The 23,287-nt window shown below is 41.7% G+C and overlaps 2 protein-coding genes across 5 annotated transcripts in view; one reads left to right on the top strand and one right to left on the bottom strand.

The window, feature by feature from the left end:
* acacb (acetyl-CoA carboxylase beta) overlaps positions 1-16,860 on the top strand; it is a 30,335-nt gene extending 13,475 nt beyond the window's left edge. For 2 of the 4 annotated variants that reach the window (XM_084055321.1, XM_084055324.1), the window contains 35 exons: positions 9-155; positions 254-442; positions 766-866; positions 992-1,080; positions 1,685-1,809; positions 1,904-2,017; positions 3,706-3,819; positions 3,910-3,999; positions 4,129-4,247; positions 4,857-4,880; positions 5,513-5,656; positions 5,877-5,973; positions 6,215-6,322; positions 6,493-6,549; positions 7,748-7,789; positions 7,942-8,157; positions 8,388-8,543; positions 8,831-9,034; positions 9,520-9,675; positions 9,757-9,879; positions 9,999-10,268; positions 10,480-10,577; positions 10,678-10,798; positions 10,915-11,025; positions 11,193-11,336; positions 11,429-11,549; positions 11,651-11,747; positions 12,021-12,117; positions 12,234-12,369; positions 12,570-12,747; positions 12,894-13,006; positions 13,093-13,247; positions 13,338-13,508; positions 14,988-15,124; positions 15,647-16,860. In XM_084055321.1, coding sequence (XP_083911447.1) covers positions 9-155; positions 254-442; positions 766-866; positions 992-1,080; positions 1,685-1,809; positions 1,904-2,017; positions 3,706-3,819; positions 3,910-3,999; positions 4,129-4,247; positions 4,857-4,880; positions 5,513-5,656; positions 5,877-5,973; positions 6,215-6,322; positions 6,493-6,549; positions 7,748-7,789; positions 7,942-8,157; positions 8,388-8,543; positions 8,831-9,034; positions 9,520-9,675; positions 9,757-9,879; positions 9,999-10,268; positions 10,480-10,577; positions 10,678-10,798; positions 10,915-11,025; positions 11,193-11,336; positions 11,429-11,549; positions 11,651-11,747; positions 12,021-12,117; positions 12,234-12,369; positions 12,570-12,747; positions 12,894-13,006; positions 13,093-13,247; positions 13,338-13,508; positions 14,988-15,124; positions 15,647-15,767 — 4,485 coding nt within the window. In that variant the 3' untranslated portion in view covers positions 15,768-16,860. The other 2 variants (XM_084055322.1, XM_084055323.1) reach the window with 2 other exon arrangements.
* An 810-nt stretch (positions 16,861-17,670) lies between these two features.
* Positions 17,671-22,514, bottom strand: foxn4 (forkhead box N4; the record flags this gene model as incomplete). Its single annotated transcript, XM_084055078.1, has 9 exons — positions 17,671-17,921; positions 18,073-18,465; positions 18,622-18,829; positions 18,930-19,026; positions 19,129-19,256; positions 19,377-19,487; positions 19,589-19,701; positions 19,895-20,061; positions 22,435-22,514. 9 exons carry the CDS (start codon positions 22,512-22,514, stop codon positions 17,671-17,673), a joined length of 1,548 nt encoding a protein of 515 aa, XP_083911204.1.
* Positions 22,515-23,287: the final 773 nt, after the last annotated feature.

Below are 23,287 nucleotides of genomic sequence, written 5' to 3'. Positions count from 1 at the left end.
TGTCATAGGTGGAGCTTAATAATGGCACACTGCCAGCCCAGCCGCCAATGCCCATCATGGGGCAGAAGCTTCATCAGGTGTTCCATGGTGTGCTAGAGAACTTGGTTAAAGTCATGGATGGTTACTGCCTCGCTGAGCCCTACTTTAGTAACAAGGTAAGTAGGCCTCTTTCTGCTGTAGATGTTTTAATGTGGTCTGTGTTTTCTTTGTCAGTTACATGAGGACGTTATGGTCTGTATGTTTTTCTGTGCAGCTGAAGCAGTGGGTGAATACCCTGATGACAACGCTAAGGGACCCTTCCCTCCCACTGTTGGAACTCCAGGAGATCATGACCAGCGTGGCAGGTCGCATCCCCCCAGCTGTGGAGAAGGCCATCCGTAAAGTCATGGCACAGTATGCTAGCAACATCACCTCTGTCCTCTGCCAATTCCCCAGCCAAAGGGTGAGGGTTCCATATTGAAGAAATACTGTCTGTTGGTAGAGTATGATTTCTAAGGAGACCCGATACCACAATGTTGATTTCCCTCTCTATCTCACAATGCAATCCAGTCCAAATGTAAACAAACACTTTTGTCAGTATAAAAAACATTGCATGGGGGGTGCATATTGCACTGTGATATTTTCCACTAATTCATGAATGACTGCATTCTTATGCACCAGGTCCATTATAGTGCATTTGACTGAAGTTTATCGGCATGAATGTCGGTGTCTTTCTGCATCACAACTCACTGTATCTTTGTATTTTTATCTCATGCTTTGCTTCAGATTGCCAATATTTTGGACAGCCATGCAGCCACCCTGCAGAGGAAGGCTGACCGAGAGGTGTTCTTCATGAATACTCAGAGTATTGTGCAGCTGGTGCAGAGGTTAGTTTTTGGTTGGGTACATTTTTTCTTTCTTTTTGGACAACTGAATTGCCCAGCAGTAATTCACGCTGATGGCATGGTTTATTGCATCAATTAAAAGGCTGTGTCTAATGGATTTGTCCCAGGTACCGCAGTGGAATCCGAGGCTATATGAAGTCTGTGGTGATGGACTTGCTGAAGCAGTACTTACAAGTGGAAACGCAGTTTCAGCAAGGTTAATATTTAATCCCATGTGTATAATGTAAATAGTTACAGTATAAGCACTCAAAAATACTCATAATACAATAATCATAACATACAATGACAAGATAAGGTCAATTATAGATGCATTGAATCAGCATAAATCACTGTATAATTACAGTTCTAAGCACTTCATAATTACACCTACAGGAATGTAATTACTTAAAACACTCAATGACCACTTTTAGTGACTTATAATCACACTATAATGCATTATAACATTATATATTATATTATAACATGTATATTTATATTATATTATACAATTATTATACTGTATTACAACTATGATCATTATAATACACTATGATTCTGTACAGTAAGTGTCCAGTAATTAGGAAGTATTATACTACTTGACCTTCTACTGTAAGTCATTTTAAAATGTAGTTATGATTATTGTTATGAAGCATTATTTTATAACTATAATTATACTGTGTTATAAGCAGATTATAATGCATTATAAGTATGTTTATAATGCATTATAGACATGGTATATCATACCACAAGATGCATATCTAAGATGCTGCATTTTCCTAAGCTTAAAAGTGTTGTGTTGTTTTTTCCTTCGACTCAAACAGCTCACTACGACAAGTGTGTCATCAACCTGAGAGAGCAGTACAAACCTGACATGGCGCATGTGCTCGAGTGTATTTTCTCTCACGCTCAGGTCTCCAAGAAAAACATCCTGGTCACAATGCTTATAGTAAGTGTTCAGTCAACATCCATGCTCACATGCTGTACATAGTTGAATAACTTTTGTATTTGTATAGTGTCTTGACATGTCTTGACATATTTAGGATCGACTTTGTGGAAGAGATCCTACCCTAGCAGACGAGTTGATGGCCATACTAAATGAACTCACACAGCTCAGCAAGGTGGAGAACTCCAGGGTAGCCTTGCGGGCAAGACAGGTAAGGCAATGAGCATGGTTTGGTCTCAGTCAGACATTTGAATCCTGTCCCTATGTTTAGGTATATTAAAGAACCATACCAGGGGTTTGGCATGTTTAGCCCTATTTAGCCCTATTGGGAGGAGAGAACCCAACGTCACAGCGTCCGCGGCGGGAATCAAACCCAGGACCTTCTAGCTGTGAGGCGACAGCGCTACCGACTGCGCCACCTTGCCCCCTTTTTTGCGTTATAGTTGACAAACTAGACATTACTGCTGACCATTTTCCTGAGCATGTTTGATTCAAGTCATTGGATTCCATTCATTTCAGTATGTTATTAAAATCAACAGTGAAGTTTATCTTGCCCAAAGGTGTGGATTAATTTGAAAAGTCTTGCTGAAAATAGTCCCTGGAGAAAGTCCATGACTAATAACAAAGAAAAAATCACACCCTGTGTGAAGGAAGCGGTGCCTTTGGTGTCCCTATTGGTGGTCTGAGTCGACTTACCAAATTTGTACTTGGTAGCATGCTGCAAACTGGAATGATGGCTGTTTAAAGCCCAGCCAATGGGCAGACAGAGGGGGCGGGGCTTAAGTAATTACAGTTCGTCCCTATTGCTGGTTTTAGTCCATGTACAAAATTTGTACTCCGTAGCATGCTGCGAACTTGAGTTATGGCTGTTTGAAGGCCAGCCAATGGGAAGACAGAGGGGGCGGGGCTTCAGCAATTCATGCTGGTCCCTATTGGTGGTCTAAGTCCACATACCAAATGTGGACTTGGTGGCATGCTGCAAACTGGAGTTATAGCTGTTTAAAATCCCGTGCTCATCCCGTGCTCATACGGGCACTGGGGGTCCCTGGACCCCTCTTTGATAACGTCAGCAAGTCATGCGCCTCGCTATTGGTGGTGTAAGTCCACATACCAAATTTGGACTTGGTGGCAGGCTTCAAACTGGAGTTATAGCTGTTTAAAATCCCGTGCCCTAAACGGGCGGACGGACATAGCATACGCGGGGGGTCCCTGGACCCCGCTTTGATAACTTCAGCAATTCATGCTCGTCCCTATTGGTGGTGTAAGTCCACATACCAAATTTGGACTTTGTGGCAGGCTTCAAACTGGAGTTATAGCTGTTTAAAATCCCGTGCCCTAAACGGGCGGACTGACATAGCATACGCGGGGGGTCCCTGGACCCCGCTTTGATAACTTCAGCAATTCATGCTCGTCCCTATTGGTGGTGTAAGTCCACATACCAAATTTGGACTTGGTGGCATGCTTCAAACTGGAGTTATAGCTGTTTAAAATCCCGTGCCCTAAACGGGCGGACGGACATAACATACGCGGGGGGTCCCTGGACCCCTCTTTGCTAACTTCAGCAAGTCATGCTCGTCCCTATTGGTGGTCTAAGTCCACATACCATATTTGGACTTGGTGGCATGCTGCACTCTGGAGTTATAGCTGTGTAAAATCCCGTGCTCATCATCCCGTGCTGATACGGACGGACGGACATACGGACAAAGTCAAGCTTAGAGCGGTTGGCACCGCTAAAAAATATGATCTAAAAATAAAGCATTAACAGGAAAATGCTACAATATATTGCCAAAGCTGTGATTAGACATGACATGTATTGACACTGGTATGGTATGTGTATAACTACTAGTAACATACTTTTACTTTTACTTTTAAAATCACTCTAATGTTTGGGTTCCACAGGTGTTGATTGCCTCTCATTTGCCATCCTATGAGTTAAGACACAACCAAGTGGAGTCTATCTTCTTGTCTGCGATTGACATGTACGGACACCAGTTTTGCCCAGAGAACCTGAAGGTTAGTTTGTGGACGGTTTATATGTTTATTCTTTATACGTTTTTGATTGTTGAGGATCAATGAAATGATGTTGGTTTTAATTTCTTACAGAAACTCATCCTCTCTGAGACTTCCATTTTTGATGTTCTTCCCAATTTCTTTTACCACTCTAATCGGGTTGTGTGCATGGCTGCCTTGGAGGTAAGCATTGTCAATGAAATGTCAATCCTGGCGCCGCTACTGAACCTCCTTGCTTGTTTACATGATAATACATTCAGATGATGCTGTTCAGCGTATCTATTGATTAATATCTATCTGTCCTCTCTGCAGGTATATGTGCGCAGAGGGTACATTGCTTATGAGTTAAACAGCCTTCAGCATCACCAGTTGCGGGATGGGACATGTGCTGTAGACTTCCAGTTTATGTTGCCTTCATCCCACCCCAACAGGTACCAACAAGAAAACAACACAACATATACACAATACACCATTTCAATTTGAAAGCTTTTTGTTTGTTTGTTTTTGTTTTATTTGACATTATTTTAGGATTATTCACTGTTATTCACTATTGCTTTGTGATTCCTATTTCAGTCAAAGAAAGGCCATTGACTACATGGGCAATTTCAGCTAATGGATTCAAATTGATAAATACTGAGTGATAAAACACTCGTTCTCTTCAGCATCAGAGACATATCATTTCTTTATTTAGAGCAAAGCCATGTGCTTCCAATGATCCACTAAACCAAATCATAATACAGATTTTATATATTTTTAAAGCCTGGTTTTGACTTTAACTAAGAGTTTCCCCTCAACCCTCACCTCATTTTAATGACTGTAACCTGATCATTCATAACACATATAATCATTAGAGGTTGCACAGGCATAGAGCAGTCTTTTAATCAGGGCCGTAACTGCTTAGAGCTAACTTTGAATGCAGAATGTTTTTTGATCATGTTTTTTTCCCCAATTAGACATTAACCTGAATGTGCAAAGCATTCTAATGCGTAGAGGTTGAGGCCAAGGTTGTTAATATTCACCTGTGAATCATCTTATTTCAGAGGGAGCAGCCCTACTCTGAACAGGTAGAGTACAGCTCCTCCCAGCCAGCCAAGCCTCCTGACCTGTCTGTGTATGCCTCGCAGCAATGCATGTTTAATGCACAGTGTTACCTCTTCCTCCCTTCCTATGAAACCATAAACATTCGCTAAAGGACTCCTCTAACAAGTTCTTACTAATTTGCCTTTTTTAAATGTATTTATAAATATATTTACAAAATTGTACGGTGACGGGTAGCTTTTGAGAGGGGTATGTCTTATTCATGGTATGTTCCTCTTAAAACCTATGATTTATGTCAATTTGGGGAGCCTGTATTTTCCAAGTCCAAATTTGGATTCATAATTTGCCCATCGAACTCAATCAAACAGAATACAACAATGTCTTACAATCTGCAACAACGGTTCTTTGTCATATGAGATGATTCAATTAAAAAATAGATTAAATATACCTATTCCTTTGATGTTAACTGGATACGAGCTCATCGGTAATATCACGTTGCTTTGCAAATAGGTCAAGCAGACATAGTGTAGAATGCTTTCACTGCTCTCTGATGGCTGTAGAGTGTTCCGTGCTGAAGCACACCTGTCCTGCCTGCAGTTATCATTTGCTGTTGGGAACCTCCTATCGCTGACTTATGTGGCCTGTTCCCCCATGCCAGGGTTGCTGTCCCACTAAGTAACTCGGGTCAGTTTGAAATGCGGCGTCAGGGCAGTGATCTGTTCCTGGAGGGGGCTCACCTGTCTCCACCGTGCCAGCGCATGGGCGCCATGGTGGCCTTCAACTGCTTTGATGACTTCAAAAAGTAAAACGGCTATAATTACCTCTACTTTGTTTATATACAGTATATTGACATCTATGAATCTATTTCACTGCACATATTGTACATGTGACAAAGCATGTTACAAATAAAATCTTTGAATATTGAATAAATACTGTAGCTACATGCAGTATGTAGATATACAATGTATACTGTATCTACACACAATGTACAGTATTTGTTGATGTATTCTTGTGTTTTACAGGAACTTTGATGAGATAATCGCAAGCTTTGCAGATGATCTGGAGAGTCCGCTGTTTTCAGACGCCAGCTCCGGCCTGTATGAGGAGGAGAACTTCAGGGTGAGGAGTTAAACACTGCTTAGTTTGATCTGTTCAATTGTTCTTATTGAACGTTTAATGTATGCTATTTAATGACCTCCTCCATAAAGGAAAGGATTCCAAATAAGCCTGTTGGCTTCTTCCTTTCCTTCCAAAATAACTTGTTTTCTTTTGATATGTTGTTGTATTGTTTCTATTTTACATTCCAATTTGCTAATAAATAAAATAAACTTTTCACATAATGATCTTATGTCTTCTTCAGAACACGAGGGAAAACCCGATCCACATCATTAATGTGTCCATAAAGTCTACAGACGAAGAGGATGATGGTGCTCTGGTCACAGCGCTGACAGCCTATGCTCAGTCGAAGGTCAGGATATGATCTTCAGCCTGATTTATACTTTGTCGTACAAAGATGTCGCACGCTGAAAATAGCTGGCCTAAAGCTCACATTTCACATCGCGATGTGTTGTTGGCTAGTAGATCAGCTAAGTCAATTTTGTTTTGATGATTGATATCAAAATGCATTTCCTCTTACAGAAATCAATCCTCTTTGAGTATGGCATCAGGAGGATCACATTTTTGTTTGCACAGAAGGTAAGGCTTTATTGATTTTCTTTCTTCTTATCGACTTATAAAATGATGTTCTGTAATACACATTGTGGAATTGCTGATTGCGCATTACATGGACCCAGAGCGGATGTCCACACAGGAGGTCCACACAGCGGTCATATTTGAGTAGGGTTGGTACACTTTGATTATACAAGTACATTAGAATATGAAAGGCAAATTTCGGCCAGCTACATTCATTACAGACGCCTTTTTGCGAGAGGTATAACATGTTATAATTTATTTCCTCTCACACAGGCGCAGAACTGTGCCATCCACTGATTGTTGGATGTAGTCTGTACAGTGTTTTTGCAGCAACATTTAAACATAAGACGTCACCTGGCGTCACTCGATCTGATCTGCTGATGTAGTCAGGAGATGTCAGGACAAGACAGCTTGGTCTTTAGAAGCCTTAAGTCTCCGTCTGTGTGGCGCGGCCCTGGGTCTAGCTGCAAAATAAAGAACAGAAAGAGGGCTTATCACAAGTGTTTACTGGTGCACTGGAGACAAAACATTCTGATGCCACACTGATCCAATTTTCATCCTTAAGTGTTCCTGCTGCTCATATACTGACTGTTTGAGCAGGGCTAAATTAATTATAATGCTCATGCCAAAAATAATAATACTCCTCACTTTAGCAATACAACATGCCATTGCTTGCCAATTGATAGGCCTATATGTATACCTTGTTGCTACTAACTATAATGCCTTAAGTATGGGCTGGCACAAACTGATATTAGATTTTTACACCATGGTAAGCCTTGCCGAGCCCTGAGGCCCATCTATCTCCTGTTTCCTTAGCGTGAGGCAGCTCAATGTACAAGTACCCCCCCCCTGGACATGTCGCTAGTATGTCACAGGGACATACCCCAATCCAACCCTTGATGCTGAGTGCCAAGCAGGGAGGCATTGGGTCCCAATATATTAGTAATTAATTTCATAATATATGAACGGGCTGAAACTTTGCCCTAATTTGGAGTCCTACATCATAGATAGGTCATAGATGACTGGCCACATGAAGTCTGAAATCCACATTGGAGCCACACCATTCCCATGTATATTCCCGAGATCCACATGATTCGATTTGTTTTTTCACTCTATTGACACACGTTAAATATACCTTTGCTATTTATTGCATATTTATAGTTGATTTGTTCTAACCCTGTATTTACTGTGATTGCGACAGAGAGAATTTCCCAAGTTCTTCACCTTCAGAGCCAGAGATGGGGTGAGATAACAGAATAAGAGTATCACGATGATTGTAGAATTATAATTTTGTCAAAACTGCATAAATACTATATATAAGGCGAGCATGGGTACATGTTTGTTCAGAAGTGGCTCGTGATTATAACCCATGACGCTGCCTGTACATTTCCTCAGTTCCAGGAGGACTGTATCTATAGAAACCTCGAACCAGCCTTGGCCTTTCAGCTGGAGCTTAACCGCATGAGGAACTTTGACCTGACAGCTGTTCCCTGTGCCAACCACAAGATGCACCTGTATCTCGGTGCTGCTCGTGTAGCGGTGGGTGCTGAAGTTACAGACTACCGCTTCTTCATCCGAGCGATCATTCGTCACTCAGACCTCATAACAAAGGTATGAGGGCGTCGTGAGATATGACCACCATAGTGAAAAACTAGATGTGTTTTTTTTGTTGTGTTTTCGATAGTGCAGGGCTCCAACAATAGCATGTATTGGTCAGTCCATTTGGGTGCAAGAAGCAGTGTGGCCTCTAGAGGTCACTAGTGGGGCTTTTAGACTCTTAAGTTTGTCTTTTCAGTATTTATGTATCTTTTGTTAAAAAAAACGATTTATTTCGCAACCAGGAAGCCTCCTTTGAGTACCTGCAAAATGAGGGAGAACGTCTTCTGCTGGAGGCCATGGATGAACTGGAAGTTGCCCGCAGTAACAACACTTTCCGCACAGACTGCAACCACATCTTCCTCAACTTTGTCCCTACTGTCATTATGGACCCTTCCAAGGTCAATGTGCTAAACACTACAACAGTAGGACCAAGCTTACTTATTTCCTGAGTTATACTTATTTGAGCGTGGGCGTTGCACACTGAAAATAGCACACCATATACATGCTCATAACGCGTTGCATAGTGACGTAGATAAGCTTGTAGATCTGCTATTTTCTGTGTGCAACACCGGCACACAGCTAAGTATAAATCAGGTTTAAAGTGTCTCACATCGATTAAACATAGTGCTGCTCCAGGCCAACATTCTCTTTTTCCATCCACATCCTCTCTCCTTCTGGCCTTCAGATAGAGGAGTCTGTGCGCTCCATGGTGATGCGTTATGGCAGCCGTCTGTGGAAGCTTCGGGTCCTGCAGGCTGAACTGAAGATCAATATTCGTTTGACACCCACGGGGCATGCCATACCCGTCCGTCTGTTCCTCACCAATGAATCTGGCTATTATTTGGACATCAGCCTGTATAAGGAAGTCACAGACCCCAGTTGTGGACAGGTACAAGCCGTTGACCAAGTTCACCCACTACACACAGTGACATACAGTAGCAGCAGTGATATAGTTCAGTTAACAGGATATATATTCTCTCCCTTTGTTTTCACGACATGGCTTTGCAGGAGTCTAGCCATTTATAAGAGGGTCGGTCTATGTGCCTTTGTTTGTGTGTTTGCAACTAATCTCACCAACCGCTTGACCAATCGGCACCAAATGTTCTGTGCACACTACCAGTAGGCCACAAACGTACCTCCACAATTTAGATTTAATTTATTATAATGGAAGTCAATGGGGCTATGATGGGACTGAAACCTTACCCAAATTGATGATGTTATACATCATAGATATCTCAGACTCATTGAAGCCATGCCATTCCCACATGATTAGATTTTTTGATATAATGTATTTTGGATATGTTTGAGAAAGGGTGCAATCTAGTTTTCATATAAACATGACAATTACTGAAACTCATCTCCCTCTCTGTTCAGATCATGTTCCAGTCGTATGGAGACAGGCAGAGTCTCCTGCATGGCATGATTATCAACACCCCATATGTGACCAAAGATCTGCTGCAGTCCAAGCGCTTCCAGGCCCAGAGTCTTGGCACTACTTACGTCTACGATTTCCCTGAGATGTTCAGACAGGTACTGGAGGCTCGCTGAATTAGACATGATTTATTTTGATGTCTGCTGTTTTTGAGCCATGTTTTAATTGCTGTTCTACAGGCGCTATTCAAGCTGTGGGGCCCGGGGGACAAATACCCTAAAGATGTGCTGATGTGCACTGAGCTGGTTTTGGACTCCCAAGATCGGTTGGTGCAGATGAACCGCCTCCCTGGGGACAACGATGTGAGATGTTAATCTTAATATCGGCTCACTTGGGATTAAATGACTGTTAAATATTTAATCTGACGCAACCCCATGTGTTGGAGCAGCTTTAATACATGTCTATTATCCTCCTTCACCAGGTGGGAATGGTCGCCTTCAAGATGAAGATGAAGACCCCAGAGTACCCAGAGGGGAGGGACATCATCGTCATCTGCAACGACATCACTCACATGATCGGCTCGTTTGGGCCTCAGGAAGACGAGCTTTACCTCAAGGCGTCTGAGCTGGCTCGGTCTGAGGGGATCCCCCGCATCTACATTGCTGCCAACAGCGGAGCACGCATCGGCCTTGCTGAAGAAATCAGACACATGTTCCAGGTGGCCTGGATCGACCCCGATGACCCCTACAAGGTGATGTCATCACTTATGAAAACAAAGGGAAAGGAGGCTTTCTGCTCATGTCTACATTAATATGTGTGGTAGTCATTTGACGGTAGTTGTAGTAAAAATGCAGATTGCGTCTCCACCTGAGGCCCTATTTGAAATGATTAATGGTTGTTAATTGGTCTGAGATGATGGACACTAACGCATGTTCTTTAATGTTATCTCCTTTAATCTGTAGGGTTTCAAGTACCTGTACCTGACACCACAAGACTACACCCGTATCAGCTCTACTAATGCGGTTCACTGTCACCACGTGGAGGAGGGTGGAGAGTCCAGGTAAAATAAACCCTCCACTGTCGATTGTTGCAAGGCTTTGTGCTCTTGTTCCTGTCAAATCATAAATAATTGGTTTTGTACGTGGCATTACACGTTTCAGGTACATCATCACCGACATCATCGGGAAGGACGATGGGCTTGGTGTGGAGAACTTGCGAGGTTCTGGCATGATCGCTGGGGAGACGTCTCAGGCCTATGATGAGATTATCACCATCAGCATGGTGAGAAGTCATCCCCTGCTTCTCCCAGTTCCTGTTCATCCACCCCTGACCAGCTACCGTTGCAGTATGTAGTTTCCCCCCAGTCTGTGGTACTGAGTCATTTAATTCTCTTTCAGGTGACATGCCGTGCCATTGGGATTGGAGCCTACCTAGTCCGTCTGGGGCAGAGGGTCATCCAGGTGGAGAACTCTCATATAATCCTGACTGGAGCAGGAGCCCTCAACAAGGTTTGTGAAGCTGAATGCTCCTCACTGTCACATGAAAAACATCACTGTTTCAGAAAAAAAAATCAAATGCAGATCATACCTTTTCCATGTTGTTGCTCAGTACAGTACAAAACTGCACAACTGTTGTTGATTGACCTTGATGATACATTTTCCTTGTTTCTGTCCAGGTTCTTGGACGGGAGGTCTATACATCCAACAACCAGCTGGGAGGGGTACAGATCATGCACAATAATGGAGTCACTCACGTCACTGTGCCAGATGACTTTGAAGGCGTCTTCACCATTCTCCAGTGGCTCTCCTATATGCCAAAGGTGGAAGTAAATTTACTATGGAGTCTGGTTCTATGCACTACTGTACCAAGCATGGAGATCTCATACAGTCATTGTTGTTCTTATCCTTACAGAACAAGCAATCCCCTGTTCCTGTTATAACATCTAAGGATCCAGTAGAGAGGGAGATAGAATTCACCCCCACGAAAGCTCCGTATGACCCTCGCTGGATGCTGGCTGGGAGGCCACACCCCAGTGAGTGCTTAGTTTAACTTGGCTAAATGCTGCTTATAATCTATTACATTTGATCCCTCGTTTATTGCCCTGTTATAAATCTTCTCAATGTGTGCCTTTAGCTGTGAAAGGAACCTGGCAGAGTGGATTCTTTGACCATGGCTCCTTCATGGAGATCATGGACTCTTGGGCTCAGACTGTAGTTGTGGGCAGAGCTCGGTAAGTTAATTCATACACAGATATGCCAAGCATTACATATCTCATTTATTTACCACTTTCACCCTGGCGTCCCTATTTTGGGCATGTAATTATACCAACATTTTTGAAAAATGGCTAGCAAGCTCGATGCAATGCTTGAGGAAGGGCTATTTTCACTGTGCAACACCGCCGTACGACTAAGTATAAAATAGGGCTTAAGTGGTTAATTAATAAATCCAACCACTTTTACTACTGACTGTAATAACCTGCCAGCTAATTTATTTATAAATACAGATTAGGAGGAATTCCCCTTGGTGTTATTGCTGTGGAAACACGCACTGTGGAGCTCACTGTCCCAGCGGATCCAGCAAACTTGGACTCAGAGGCTAAAGTGAGTAAATTCCACTCGTATGTCACATTTTATAAAGGCTGACTATAAATGTCACGCACCAGTCTGTGTATTTCCATGAGGGTATAACAGCACACATGTTTTGTATCTTGTCTCAGCTACTGCAGCAGGCTGGCCAGGTGTGGTTCCCAGACTCTGCTTTCAAAACAGCCCAGGCCATTTGTGACTTCAACCGCGAGCATCTGCCTCTCATGGTGTTCGCCAACTGGAGGGGTTTCTCAGGAGGGATGAAGGGTACAGAATAAAGCCAAATTTTGTCGCTGAACAAAATTGACATATTTTGCATCAGTACTTTTTTTCCAGTTAAATACCTTTCATGTCATTTTTGTAAGCAGTCAGGCTTACAAGATACTGGAGAAATACATTCAAAGAAATGCCTTTTTAAGCACTGTCTATCATATTAGAATAACACTTTTGTCCTGTGTCTTTTTCAGACATGTATGACCAAGTGCTGAAGTTTGGGGCCTATATTGTAGATGGCCTTCGCGAGTTCCGCCAGCCTGTGCTTGTGTACATTCCACCCTACGCAGAGTTGAGAGGAGGCTCCTGGGTGGTGATCGACCCAACCATCAATCCTTTGTGCATGGAGCTCTATGCTGACAGGGAGAGCAGGTGCATCAAACAACGACTTAACCTGAATCTTATCTAGGGTTGGTTAACGGAACCAGTTCCAACATTGAGGAACCGGAACCGGAACTGGTGAATAACCTACCTCTATCTTTGTGTCTCTGTACCTGCTCCTGCTGTGTTCTATCCAGAGGTGGAGTGCTGGAGGCCGAGGGAACTGTGGAGATCAAGTTCAGGAAGAAGGACCTGGTGAAGTCCATGAGAAGGCTGGATTCAGAATATGCCCGTCTGGCTGAACAACTAGGTAAAGCTTTATCTGTTTTTCTTTGTGTCTTATTTATCACACACTTGATTATCATCAATATCATGTTCATCTTCTGTTCTGGTCAGGTACCCCTGAACTCTCAGACAAACAGCGAAAAGAGCTGGAATCCAAGCTGAAGGCTAGAGAGGAGTTCCTGCTGCCCATCTACCACCAGGTGGCGGTGCAATTTGTGGATCTCCACGACACCCCAGGCAGGATGCAAGAAAAGGGGGTCATCACTGTGAGTGTAACATGTTTAGGGCACAGTCCATACCATGCACGTTTATGATTGCAATCGCATGCATCTCACAACCTTTTTGTCTGATTATAGGACATTTTGGATTGGAAGAATGTGCGGAGTTTCTTCTACTGGCGACTGCGGCGCCTCCTGTTGGAGCAGGTGGTGAAGTGTGAGATTCTCCAGGCCAACAAGGACCTCGGTGATGGACACATGCAGTCCATGCTGCGACGTTGGTTTGTGGAAACAGAGGGAACTGTTAAGGTATGTCACAAGAGAATTAGTCCAGGGGCCAAGCCATATTTTGGTACCACCTAAGGTGACCGTAACGTTTTTGTATTTTTGTCTTCCTACATGTCTCTAGTTTATATTTTGGTATGATAACCCTTCCAATCTTGTAGCTTAATGGCAGTTATCACTACCTACCGGCTAATGTATCCGGTAGGAGACACAAAGTAGAATCTTTGTGTCTCCTACCGAAAATACACCCGGGCATCAAATTATTGCGACAAAAAACAAAATATATCCATGTATTCAAGGCTTCATGGGGTGTGCAATTGATAGAAAATAAATATTTTTTTGGGTGAACTCCTCCTTTAAGTTTCCCAGGGGGACTCTCTATTCATTCAGCTATGACCACCCTAGACCGAAGGAGGGTCAACTTTTACAAGCTTATGGAAAGCAGTCTTTTTGCAAACACCAAAAATCTGAGAAGTTATCAATTGCACACCCCATGAAGCCTTGAATACATGGATATATTTTGTTTTTTGTCACAATAATTTGATGCCCGGGTGTATTTCCGGTAGGAGACACAAAGATTCTACTTTGTGTCTCCTACCGGATACATTAGCCGGTAGGTAGTGATAACTGCCATTAAGCTGCAAGATTGGAAGGGTTATCATACCAAAATATAAACTAGAGACATGTAGGAAGACAAAAATACAAAAACTTTACGGTCACCTTAGGTGGTACCAATTTGTGAAAATATCAGTGTTGGCCCCTGGACTAAATAGAAGTATTGAGACAGCAACATAACTTGTGCTGATGATGACATTATTTATTTATATTTTTTCCACCTTTATTTAACCAGGATTGTCACCACCTCTTTTTTGGGGTAGACCTGGCCAAGACAGGCAGAAGCATAATTAACCACTTAAACCCTATACTTAATTGACCGGGGTCCCCCAGAGCTCTGTACTCGATCCCTTCCTTTTTTCCCCCTCTACGCCAAATCTCTTTGGCGAACATTGAGCTATCTTCGCCCCCAGAATAGAGACGCTACGGTTCATGTTCACACAAAAGGAGACAACATTTTAATAATTCACACTTCAAAAGAGAGTCCATTTCATAACTAGATAAAAAACATTGACATATTAAGGAATCTGCTTCTAACGTTTTCAGTTTGGATTTTAAATAATTTAGCTAAATTAATTCACAGGGTTTCAATTAATACTGCAACATATTCCTTGCCAAAGTGGTGGCCAGAAGTCAGCTTTGTAGATAAAGCAGAGCCACCCAAAATGGGTCCAGAAGCAGGGTCACCCAAAATGGGAATACCAAGTTGATCAAATAGAACATTAATCAAAGGATCAGGTAGAGTGATGACATAATTTATATTTTCTACTGCAGTGATTGCTATGTGTCCAACAATCAATGCTGATATGCAGGTTTTGCCCTGTTGCTCATGTTCTATTTTTAGCGCTTATCCCTCCATTTTGTTATTGTTGTTTTTGTGTCACCCAGGCCTACCTTTGGGACAGTAACCAAGCTGTTGTAGAGTGGCTTGAAAAGCATTTATCAAAGGAGGATGGCACACGATCAGCCATCCGTGAGAACATCAAGTACCTGAAAAGGGACTACACTTTGAAACATATCCGCAGGTAGAGACACACGCACGCACGCACGCACGCACGCACGCACGCACACACACACACACACACACACACTCACACACTCACACACATGGTTGAAATGGTTATTATTTCTGTAGCTCCAAATAAATTATATTGCGTTCTATACATCTTTTAAAAATGAAACATATAATTATTTTTCTACTGTCCAGTCCTTTAACCACTGTTGCTATATTTTGTTGCAGTTCAAAGGTTATGTTGTTACCAATCTGGGAACCCATTCGGTAAAAAAAAGGAAAAATATATTATAATTTTCCCCTTTATTTTTGCCTCTCGGGGTACCACCTCCTTTTTTGTGTAAAAACAGTAACTCCTCCTCTTTCTTAGTCCACTTCCTCCTGGTTGCTTCTGCGTTTATTCCTACTAACAACAACACTACATGCTTAGGGCAGTGGTGTTGACAGATTATGCTGTTAGCAGAATCTGTCTTGAGAGATTATGTTGTTACTAATGTTTTTAAATGTTTTTTATTTTTTTTATTTTGTGACACAGCCTGGTGGAGGACAACCCTGAGATAGCCATGGACTGCATTATTCACATGAGCCAAAACATCTCTCCATCCCAGCGGGCAAAGATCTCCCATCTCCTTGCAACTATGGACAGCACAAGTTAAGTTGGCAGACCAAATGATAATTCACCATGATGGAGTTTCTTATTCTAGCCTGCAGGTAACAGTGTTACCTGCTTTTCTTTCACAGATTTTTAAGAACAAATTACAATGTATGCCAAAAAAAAAAAAGAAAAGAAAAAAACTCAGGATAATGACAAGGGCTACAAATTGCACACAAATGTTTTCACAATTGCCACTGTACATGACATTAAATGTCAATGCTGTCTACAACAGCAAAGAGTCATAGGGTCAGCCATCTACAGTCCAGGAATAAGCAGTACTCGTCTGGGCTACAGTCTATCCTACAGCATTTCATTGGTTGCATGTGTACATTACTACATGTCATATCATAATAAGGATACTCAGTGTGTGGGGGTAAATGTGCCTTATCAGTATTGTGTCCAACCTCTTATTGCTAGTTAAATGCTGGCAACCTTCACTAGTGTAACACACAAAGTTTTCATAGTTGGGTGCTGATGATAATTTTTTAAGTTGTGTGTTGGTGAAACGGCGTCTTTGAATGTAGACAACATTTGAACAAAAATAAAAGAAAACTAAACAATGACTGGGTCTTTTGCACTACAGAGGATAAATGAAATATTTAATTTTGTAATATCTTTACTCTGTTGGTTTGAGGAGGATGATACAACATTGTGAAACCACTGGTCCTAGAGCTTTAACTAGAAACTTGAAAATGGTTTTCATTTATGCATTAAACGGTCATAAGAGTATTATGATGTTTAAATATAATTGTGACAGGTAAAATAATGTTCTATGTTCTTGTCCAGTATTTGTGTTATTATAATTTTCATATTTCATTTCATTTTTGACAATGGACTGCATTGTCCATCTTAGTTTCTTTTCAATGCCATTTCATTTCAGTTTGTTTTTGTCCGGCAATAGTGAATTCTCTTTTGTTAACCAAATGATATACAAACATTGCTTCTATTTTTGATTTGTAAATCTTTTTTTAAAGTATAGACATGATTATTTTGTGATGCCAAGAATGTAAAGACAAAATACTAGTAATGTATGCAAAATCTCAGATCTACTGTATTTCGCCTTAACAAGCTGTTTGTTAATAAATGTGATTCTGTTGGCAAAAGAAGCAGCTTTTCTTTATTTTATTTTATTTTTACCCATTTTGGTTTTATTATGGGCAAGTCATTGAACATAATGTACATCCTGACATTCATACATGTTAATCACAGGGTGAAATGTGTGGAATCAGGAGATGCTAGTTAACAACTCACACAAAGTAAAGTATTGGCACACATTTGCAATTTGGAAGAAGTGGGTAAATGCAGTTCAAAGAAAGCTTTTCTGTGGAAATAGAGATTAACATTCAAATATATACAGTAAAACATTTGATAGAATCATCACTCCTCTAGCTGCCTTTTCTTTTATAAATATAAATAAAACACCACAGTAATTCTTTCTAGCACAAAACAAGACAAAGGACGCGAAGCTACAGGAACGACAGGACGTATACACAGAGTGGTACAAAGGTTGGTGGATAGCAACTTGATCGTAATCCTCCATACAGGTTGTTTTTATTTCACAGGCTTTTAGTCTTTGCTTGGCAAAGTAATACATGTGTATTTTTTCACATAGCTTTTTTATCCCCAATTATAATGTCATCTTGAGCTCTATGTGTATGATTTAACATCGATTTTCTTTTTTTTTTACCTTTCCCCAGATATTTCCTGGATTCGCTGTTATCCAGGTAACAGTATCCAGTCATTTATATTATTACTGGTACAACAAATGCGAGGATTGGAATCCAGACTTCCTTTGTGGACAGTCATGCATATCCATAGATATCTGAATCATTTTGATTCTTCAAAAACAGAAAAGGTTCATAATGCGTGACAGTTAAGCTCCCGGGCAATTTTTTCATCTGGTTTTAAAGCAGGGCAATGGGCTTGCTGTTGGTTGGTGTGCCCATGTACTGAGACGAGAGGGTGTCCAGGGCAGTGTAGGTAGTGTAGAGGCCTGTAACTTGTACATCCGAAAGAGGCAGGTTTCCTCCACCAGAGGCAGGAGGAAGATTAATTGTTCCCAGGTCACAGTCTGATAGGCGAAGGGGCGAGTTACTGAAGGTGCCCAGTGTATCCAGGTTAAAGCTATCATCCTTCATCTCCTCCCACAGATTACCTGAGGAGACAATAGCACAGGTACTGTAAGTGTCTGGACTACAGCTCAGGAAAACAGTATGGATTGTGTCAGATTTATGAGATGATTTGTGACTTAGCAAACATTTAACCAACAAACTGCAAACAAATTAAAAACTGAGAAAAGACCGCACCTTGTAGAGCAAAGTCCATGATGCTGGGGTCCAATGCATCCACCTCTGTGTTTGTATCACCATGGAGACTGTAGAAATCGTGTGGCTGCTTGCTAGGCTGCTGGGCATGTGGGCTATGGGAAAGGTCAGGTACAGTGTGGAGCGGAGGCGTCTGGGCAGGGGCTGGAGACATGGGGGCCAGGCGGGCCTGGGCCTGGAGTTGGGCCTGAAGGTGATGGTGTTGGTGCATGGGTAAGCACTGCAGGGACAGGGTCACCATAGGCTGAGGCTGCATCTGGGTCGGGACTGACAGAGGAAGGCCAGTTGGGCAGTTGGGCACCCGTGTCATACCTGACTCCATAGCCTTACGTCTGCAGTTCTCTGGACGGTCTGTGATCAGTTTGTCCAACTCATCTGCAAGGAAGCATGTTACAGTAGATCTATCAAATTGACAGACAACCATCGTCTAGTCATTTTCATTATGTAAATTGTTAATTGATGGATCTCTGAACTTCGTCACACATTGTTTGGGTGCAAGACCTGATTACATTCAAACAAACAAATTCTGACCAGGGTTAGCCATGCTGCGGCGGATTGCTGGGAGGTCCTTGCGTTTCCACTTCTGCATCTCTTCCTCCATCTTGTCAATTTTGGCAGGGTTCAGTGCCCATAGACAACCCTTTCGGGATGAGCCACTCATCTTGTTCTCCACTTTCTCAAAGCATTTGTTAAGGGACAGGTTGTGCCTGACTGAATTCTTCCATCCATCTGGTGCAGTCTAGAATGAAAAGAAAGACAGATATTTTAATTAAATGAAATCATCTCACCTATTGTTTTTGGGTTTGTGCTTATAGCAACAGAGATGTACTTTCTTTTACCTTAAAATAAGGAAAATGTTCCTTCATAAAGCTATAGATCTCACTGACGGGGAGGCTGCCTGTTTTGCTGTTCTTCAGAGCCATCGCAATCAAACAGCTGAAGAAAATTCACCAGGAAAGATTAATAATTGTTATGCCATTTCTCCTATACGTGGAATTTATTTATGATATATTTTGAGAGAGGATTGTTAAAGCTCACCTATAGGAGTAGATTGGTTTGGGGAAAGACTTGGGCTGCAGATCCTGGTTTTGTGGAGCCAGGCGAGGTTGCGTGAATAGACTTTGGTTGTTGAAAGAGACATTGCTATAAAGTCCAGCAGGTGAACACTTGGAGAAAGGAAATCAAGAAAATTGATGATTGGCATTCTCTATGCTGATTTGAGATTACAGAGGCAATAAGGCAGCAACATCAAGTGCTTCAACTTAAAGGTAAGGCATGTGAGGTACCTGTTGTCCAGCTTGAGTTAAAGAGAACACTTGCTGGGGTGTAGGCTGGTAGGCTGAGGTAGAACATTGGTATCCTGGGGAGGGCTGCCCGTTCATGGAATATGGAGACATCTGTGGAAATAGGCCCAAAAACGTTAACGTTAAAACGTTATTGTATAAAATCCACTTCAAATAAATAAATAAAAATGCCATGCAGGGCTGTTACAACTCACACTTCCACTATGGGCATTGATGACGTTGATTCCCAGGGGGCTGTGCTGCATGTTGCTCTGGAGATGGATCATGGAGCCTTGTCCTCCAGTCATGGTCATATTGTTCAGCTGAGCTGTAAAATTGTTTTTATTATATTATAATGTTTTTAGTTCATATTGGTTTACATTGGATTTTGCCAATTGCCAGAGCATTTTTTGTTTTCTATTAGCATTTGTCTATGGGCTATATCTTTTTTTATTTGCTTGTTTTTGTTATTTGCTATGTTCCTTTTGTTATATTGTGTATCCCCATCGTGTCATCCTCACCTGTCTGTTGGTCCAACAGACTTCCCTGAGAGGGCCCGTTGCTGTGGCCTCGACTATCAACCATCTGCTGCAGCCGGGGGACATCCACGGAGGTGAGCCATGACAGAGACTGCAGGTCCCCTGGGAGGTCCTCGTCTCTCAGCTGGGAGGGGTCTGTGGTCAGAAGCCTGGATGGGGTGGGGTGTGTAGGACGGGTGGGGGTGGGGGTGGGGGGGGGGGGGGCAGCCAACAGCTTAGACACACAGACTACAAGTGGAATTTAAATCTAAACACTTCACAGAACATTTTGTTATTCACAGTCAAAGCCACTGTAATGAGCCCAAAGCTAGCGAAGTAGAGGTGAAAGCGTCTCAATTGAGCCATGTATTAGCCGTGCCATGCCAGGATTTGCCATAAGAAGATTAACCACAAGTGTTGTTACACAGCAACAGTAAATATCAACAATGCAGGGTTTTAGATCAACTTTACAGTAAAAAAATATAATTTTAAAAATCAATAGATTCATGTTTTTTTGTGTTTTTGTTATGTTTTTAAATTCCTAAACATTTCGTCAAGAAATTCATGTTGTGTCTTAGGGATAATTTCCCAAGCAATCAATAGTTATATAATACCAAAATAAAAATAACAGTGCTAAGAAGGAGGATAAATGTGGCATCAGGTCTGATCATCTCTCACTCATTACTTAACGCAGTGGGGCTCAAAGAAAAAGAAAGAAAAGACAGGAATCCTCTTGAATGCTCTCCAGTCCTCTGCACACACTTTACTGTAGAGGGGTTTAGTAATTGGGGTCGCTATGACAACACACACTATTCAGTTACTTTATGGGTCTCTGGACAGTGCAGTAGAACCCCCCCCCCCCTACTCCACATACACACACACACACACACGCACGCCGGCACATACACAAAATCCCAAATAAAAAAAATCTACCCTGTGTCAGGTGACCATGGTCCCGTTGTAACCATTGGCTGAATCATAAGTAAACAGCCTAGAGGGATCGTTTGAAACATGGGACAGCAGCACATGTTGCCTGCAACAGTTGGCCTTGTCTATTGAAAAATGATCACCTATTGTGTCCCAAACGACAAATCTGCCCAGTGGCACGTGTCTCCATTGTCTTCCCCAGACCCTTCCTTGATTGTCTCTACCGTTTTTCTCCTTAACCAGCCCTTGCATTAATCTGTTGGAATGACAGGCCTCACACAAGAGGGACAAATAGGATGCCATCTGCTTCCCTGTCCCTTTCCAGCCTCCATCTACACTGGCCCCAACCCATCCCCCTTCAGTCCCCATCCCCCTAATGGGGAAACCAACAGAGCCTCTAGACCAGAGGGGGTGTCTGTGTTGTTGGGGGTCAGGCGGCAGGCCTCAGTGCTTACTCCCTCTACCATCCAAATAAATGACATCATTGCAGCCAGGAATCAGCACATGTCCATAAACAAATTACAAGGGCTAGTGGGAGATTTTTTTAATGATTATTGGCTGTTTAAGTCCTCGTGAAAGGACAACTAACATGGTGTCTCTGTGGTCTCTCTCTCTCTCTCTCTCTCTCTGTCTCTCTCTCACTTTAATGTCAGGTGTGTTTTATGTCATCTCTGACATGCAGTGTTCAAGAAATAAATAAAATAAAACACATAAAATGATCTAATCTAAAACAGTTGTACAAGTAAAAATGCAATCGGAAAAAAGATACTATGTTAATTTTATGATGGAATATAAAAAGACACAGTTTTAAAAAGTTGAGGATATTCTATGAATTAATTTTTATTTGCTATTAAAAGCAGCTTCTTCTTTTATATTGGTTTTATAAGAAGGAGACCATTATCTTGTGTGATGGGACCACTTATACTGTTTTTTAATGTCCCACACGGCACAAGACAATATTACGACACAAGATGTTTTTGATAGTTCCGGGGTACACTCCTCCAAGGCCAAAACCTACGGTAAAGAAATTGCTCAATGATGCAAAGCATGTCTCTCGCCATCTCTCATCCAGTCAGAAGTTTTCCCAGAGTTTCAACAACACTAAATATTGCACCTCCTCCTTCTTCTCCCCCACACACCCTCTTTCTCCCTCTCTCTGTCCCTCCTTTTCTAATTGGGAACCACTTCTTCATACTGGTGACCCGGAGAGCCCCCTCTCTCCCGAGCCGGCAGCCCAAGAGGCTCAGGCTCTCCGTGTGCCGACAGCGGGAGTGTAAACAGAGCTGATGGTTTCTGACAGATCCATTCAGACTGAAAATCATTTATTCTGCAGTCTTTTTCTTTCTCCTTTTTCATGCAACCCCCCGCGCACAAAAAGAGCTGTCTATCTACCTTTAGATTTAACATTGTGAGGTTAGACAATTTGTTCCATGACACTTTTGGAAACACCTTTTGGGAATTTGATTACCATAAATATGCCTTTTCTTTTGTATTCTGGTCAGTTTTAATCCTGAGTGTTTTTGAAGATATGCAGGGTAGTTCAGTCCACTTTTGGCAAACAAATATTTTAATAATGTTCCAATAAGTCCAATAACAGGATACATCAGGGGTCTTACCTGTAGTCTTGAGGAGATGGGTGATGCCCAGCATTCTCAATTATTCCTGACATCCTGGTTGAAATCCCAGCTTCTATCATTTCCTATTTATTTATGATACCTCTGAAATCATATAAAGAAACATGTAACAGTTTAGGTCATGTCTTCAAGGAGAGGTACAACTGAAATGTACAGCCGGTATATGACAGTGTTTTAATATTGCTAATTTTAATAACACTGTGGCCATAATAAAATGGCAAATAAACACACTGAATATAGAAGTATATAACCAGGATTAAATACACATGCTACAAGTGAGTTGTAAAAATATATATATATATACACGCAAAAATATAATTGTATGTTGAATACAATTTAAGATGAGCATATTTTAGTAGGCTATATTTTCAATAATAAGCCCCATATCAAGGTTATGGTTGTTTCAGCATTGCTTTGTTATAGAATGTAGTATGAATGCTTATTGCTCCCTTAGACTTCTGTAATCTAAGTTCCTTAATAGCCTATTTATAGGATAAAATATCCACTATAGCTTTATAAAATGTGCACATAAATCAATGGGTGCATTAAAAAATAATATGATTGCATTCAGTTCACCCAGGTTAGAATGACAATGGCTGAAGATCAAGTATTCATAAATTCTTCCCAGCCGAAAATCATTCTAAAATTACAATAGCTTCCTGTGTTAATTAACATAACAATGCCATAACAAAAATATTATGCTAAAAGAAAGAGACAAAAACAACATATCACCTGTCGTAGATGATATTGAAGAAAGAGTGAGCCGATCCTGTGCCCCTGTACTGTATTTGGACTGTTGCTGCACTTGATTCACCAAAACCCTTTTTAAATTTCC

This window comes from Gymnoscopelus microlampas (assembly GCF_963454915.1).
Source record: "Gymnoscopelus microlampas genome assembly, chromosome: 4".
In the NCBI taxonomy this organism is placed as follows: Eukaryota; Metazoa; Chordata; class Actinopteri; order Myctophiformes; family Myctophidae; genus Gymnoscopelus; species Gymnoscopelus microlampas.
The sequence above is the reverse complement of the archived record's forward strand: the minus strand, read 5'-3'. Positions and strand labels throughout refer to the sequence as shown.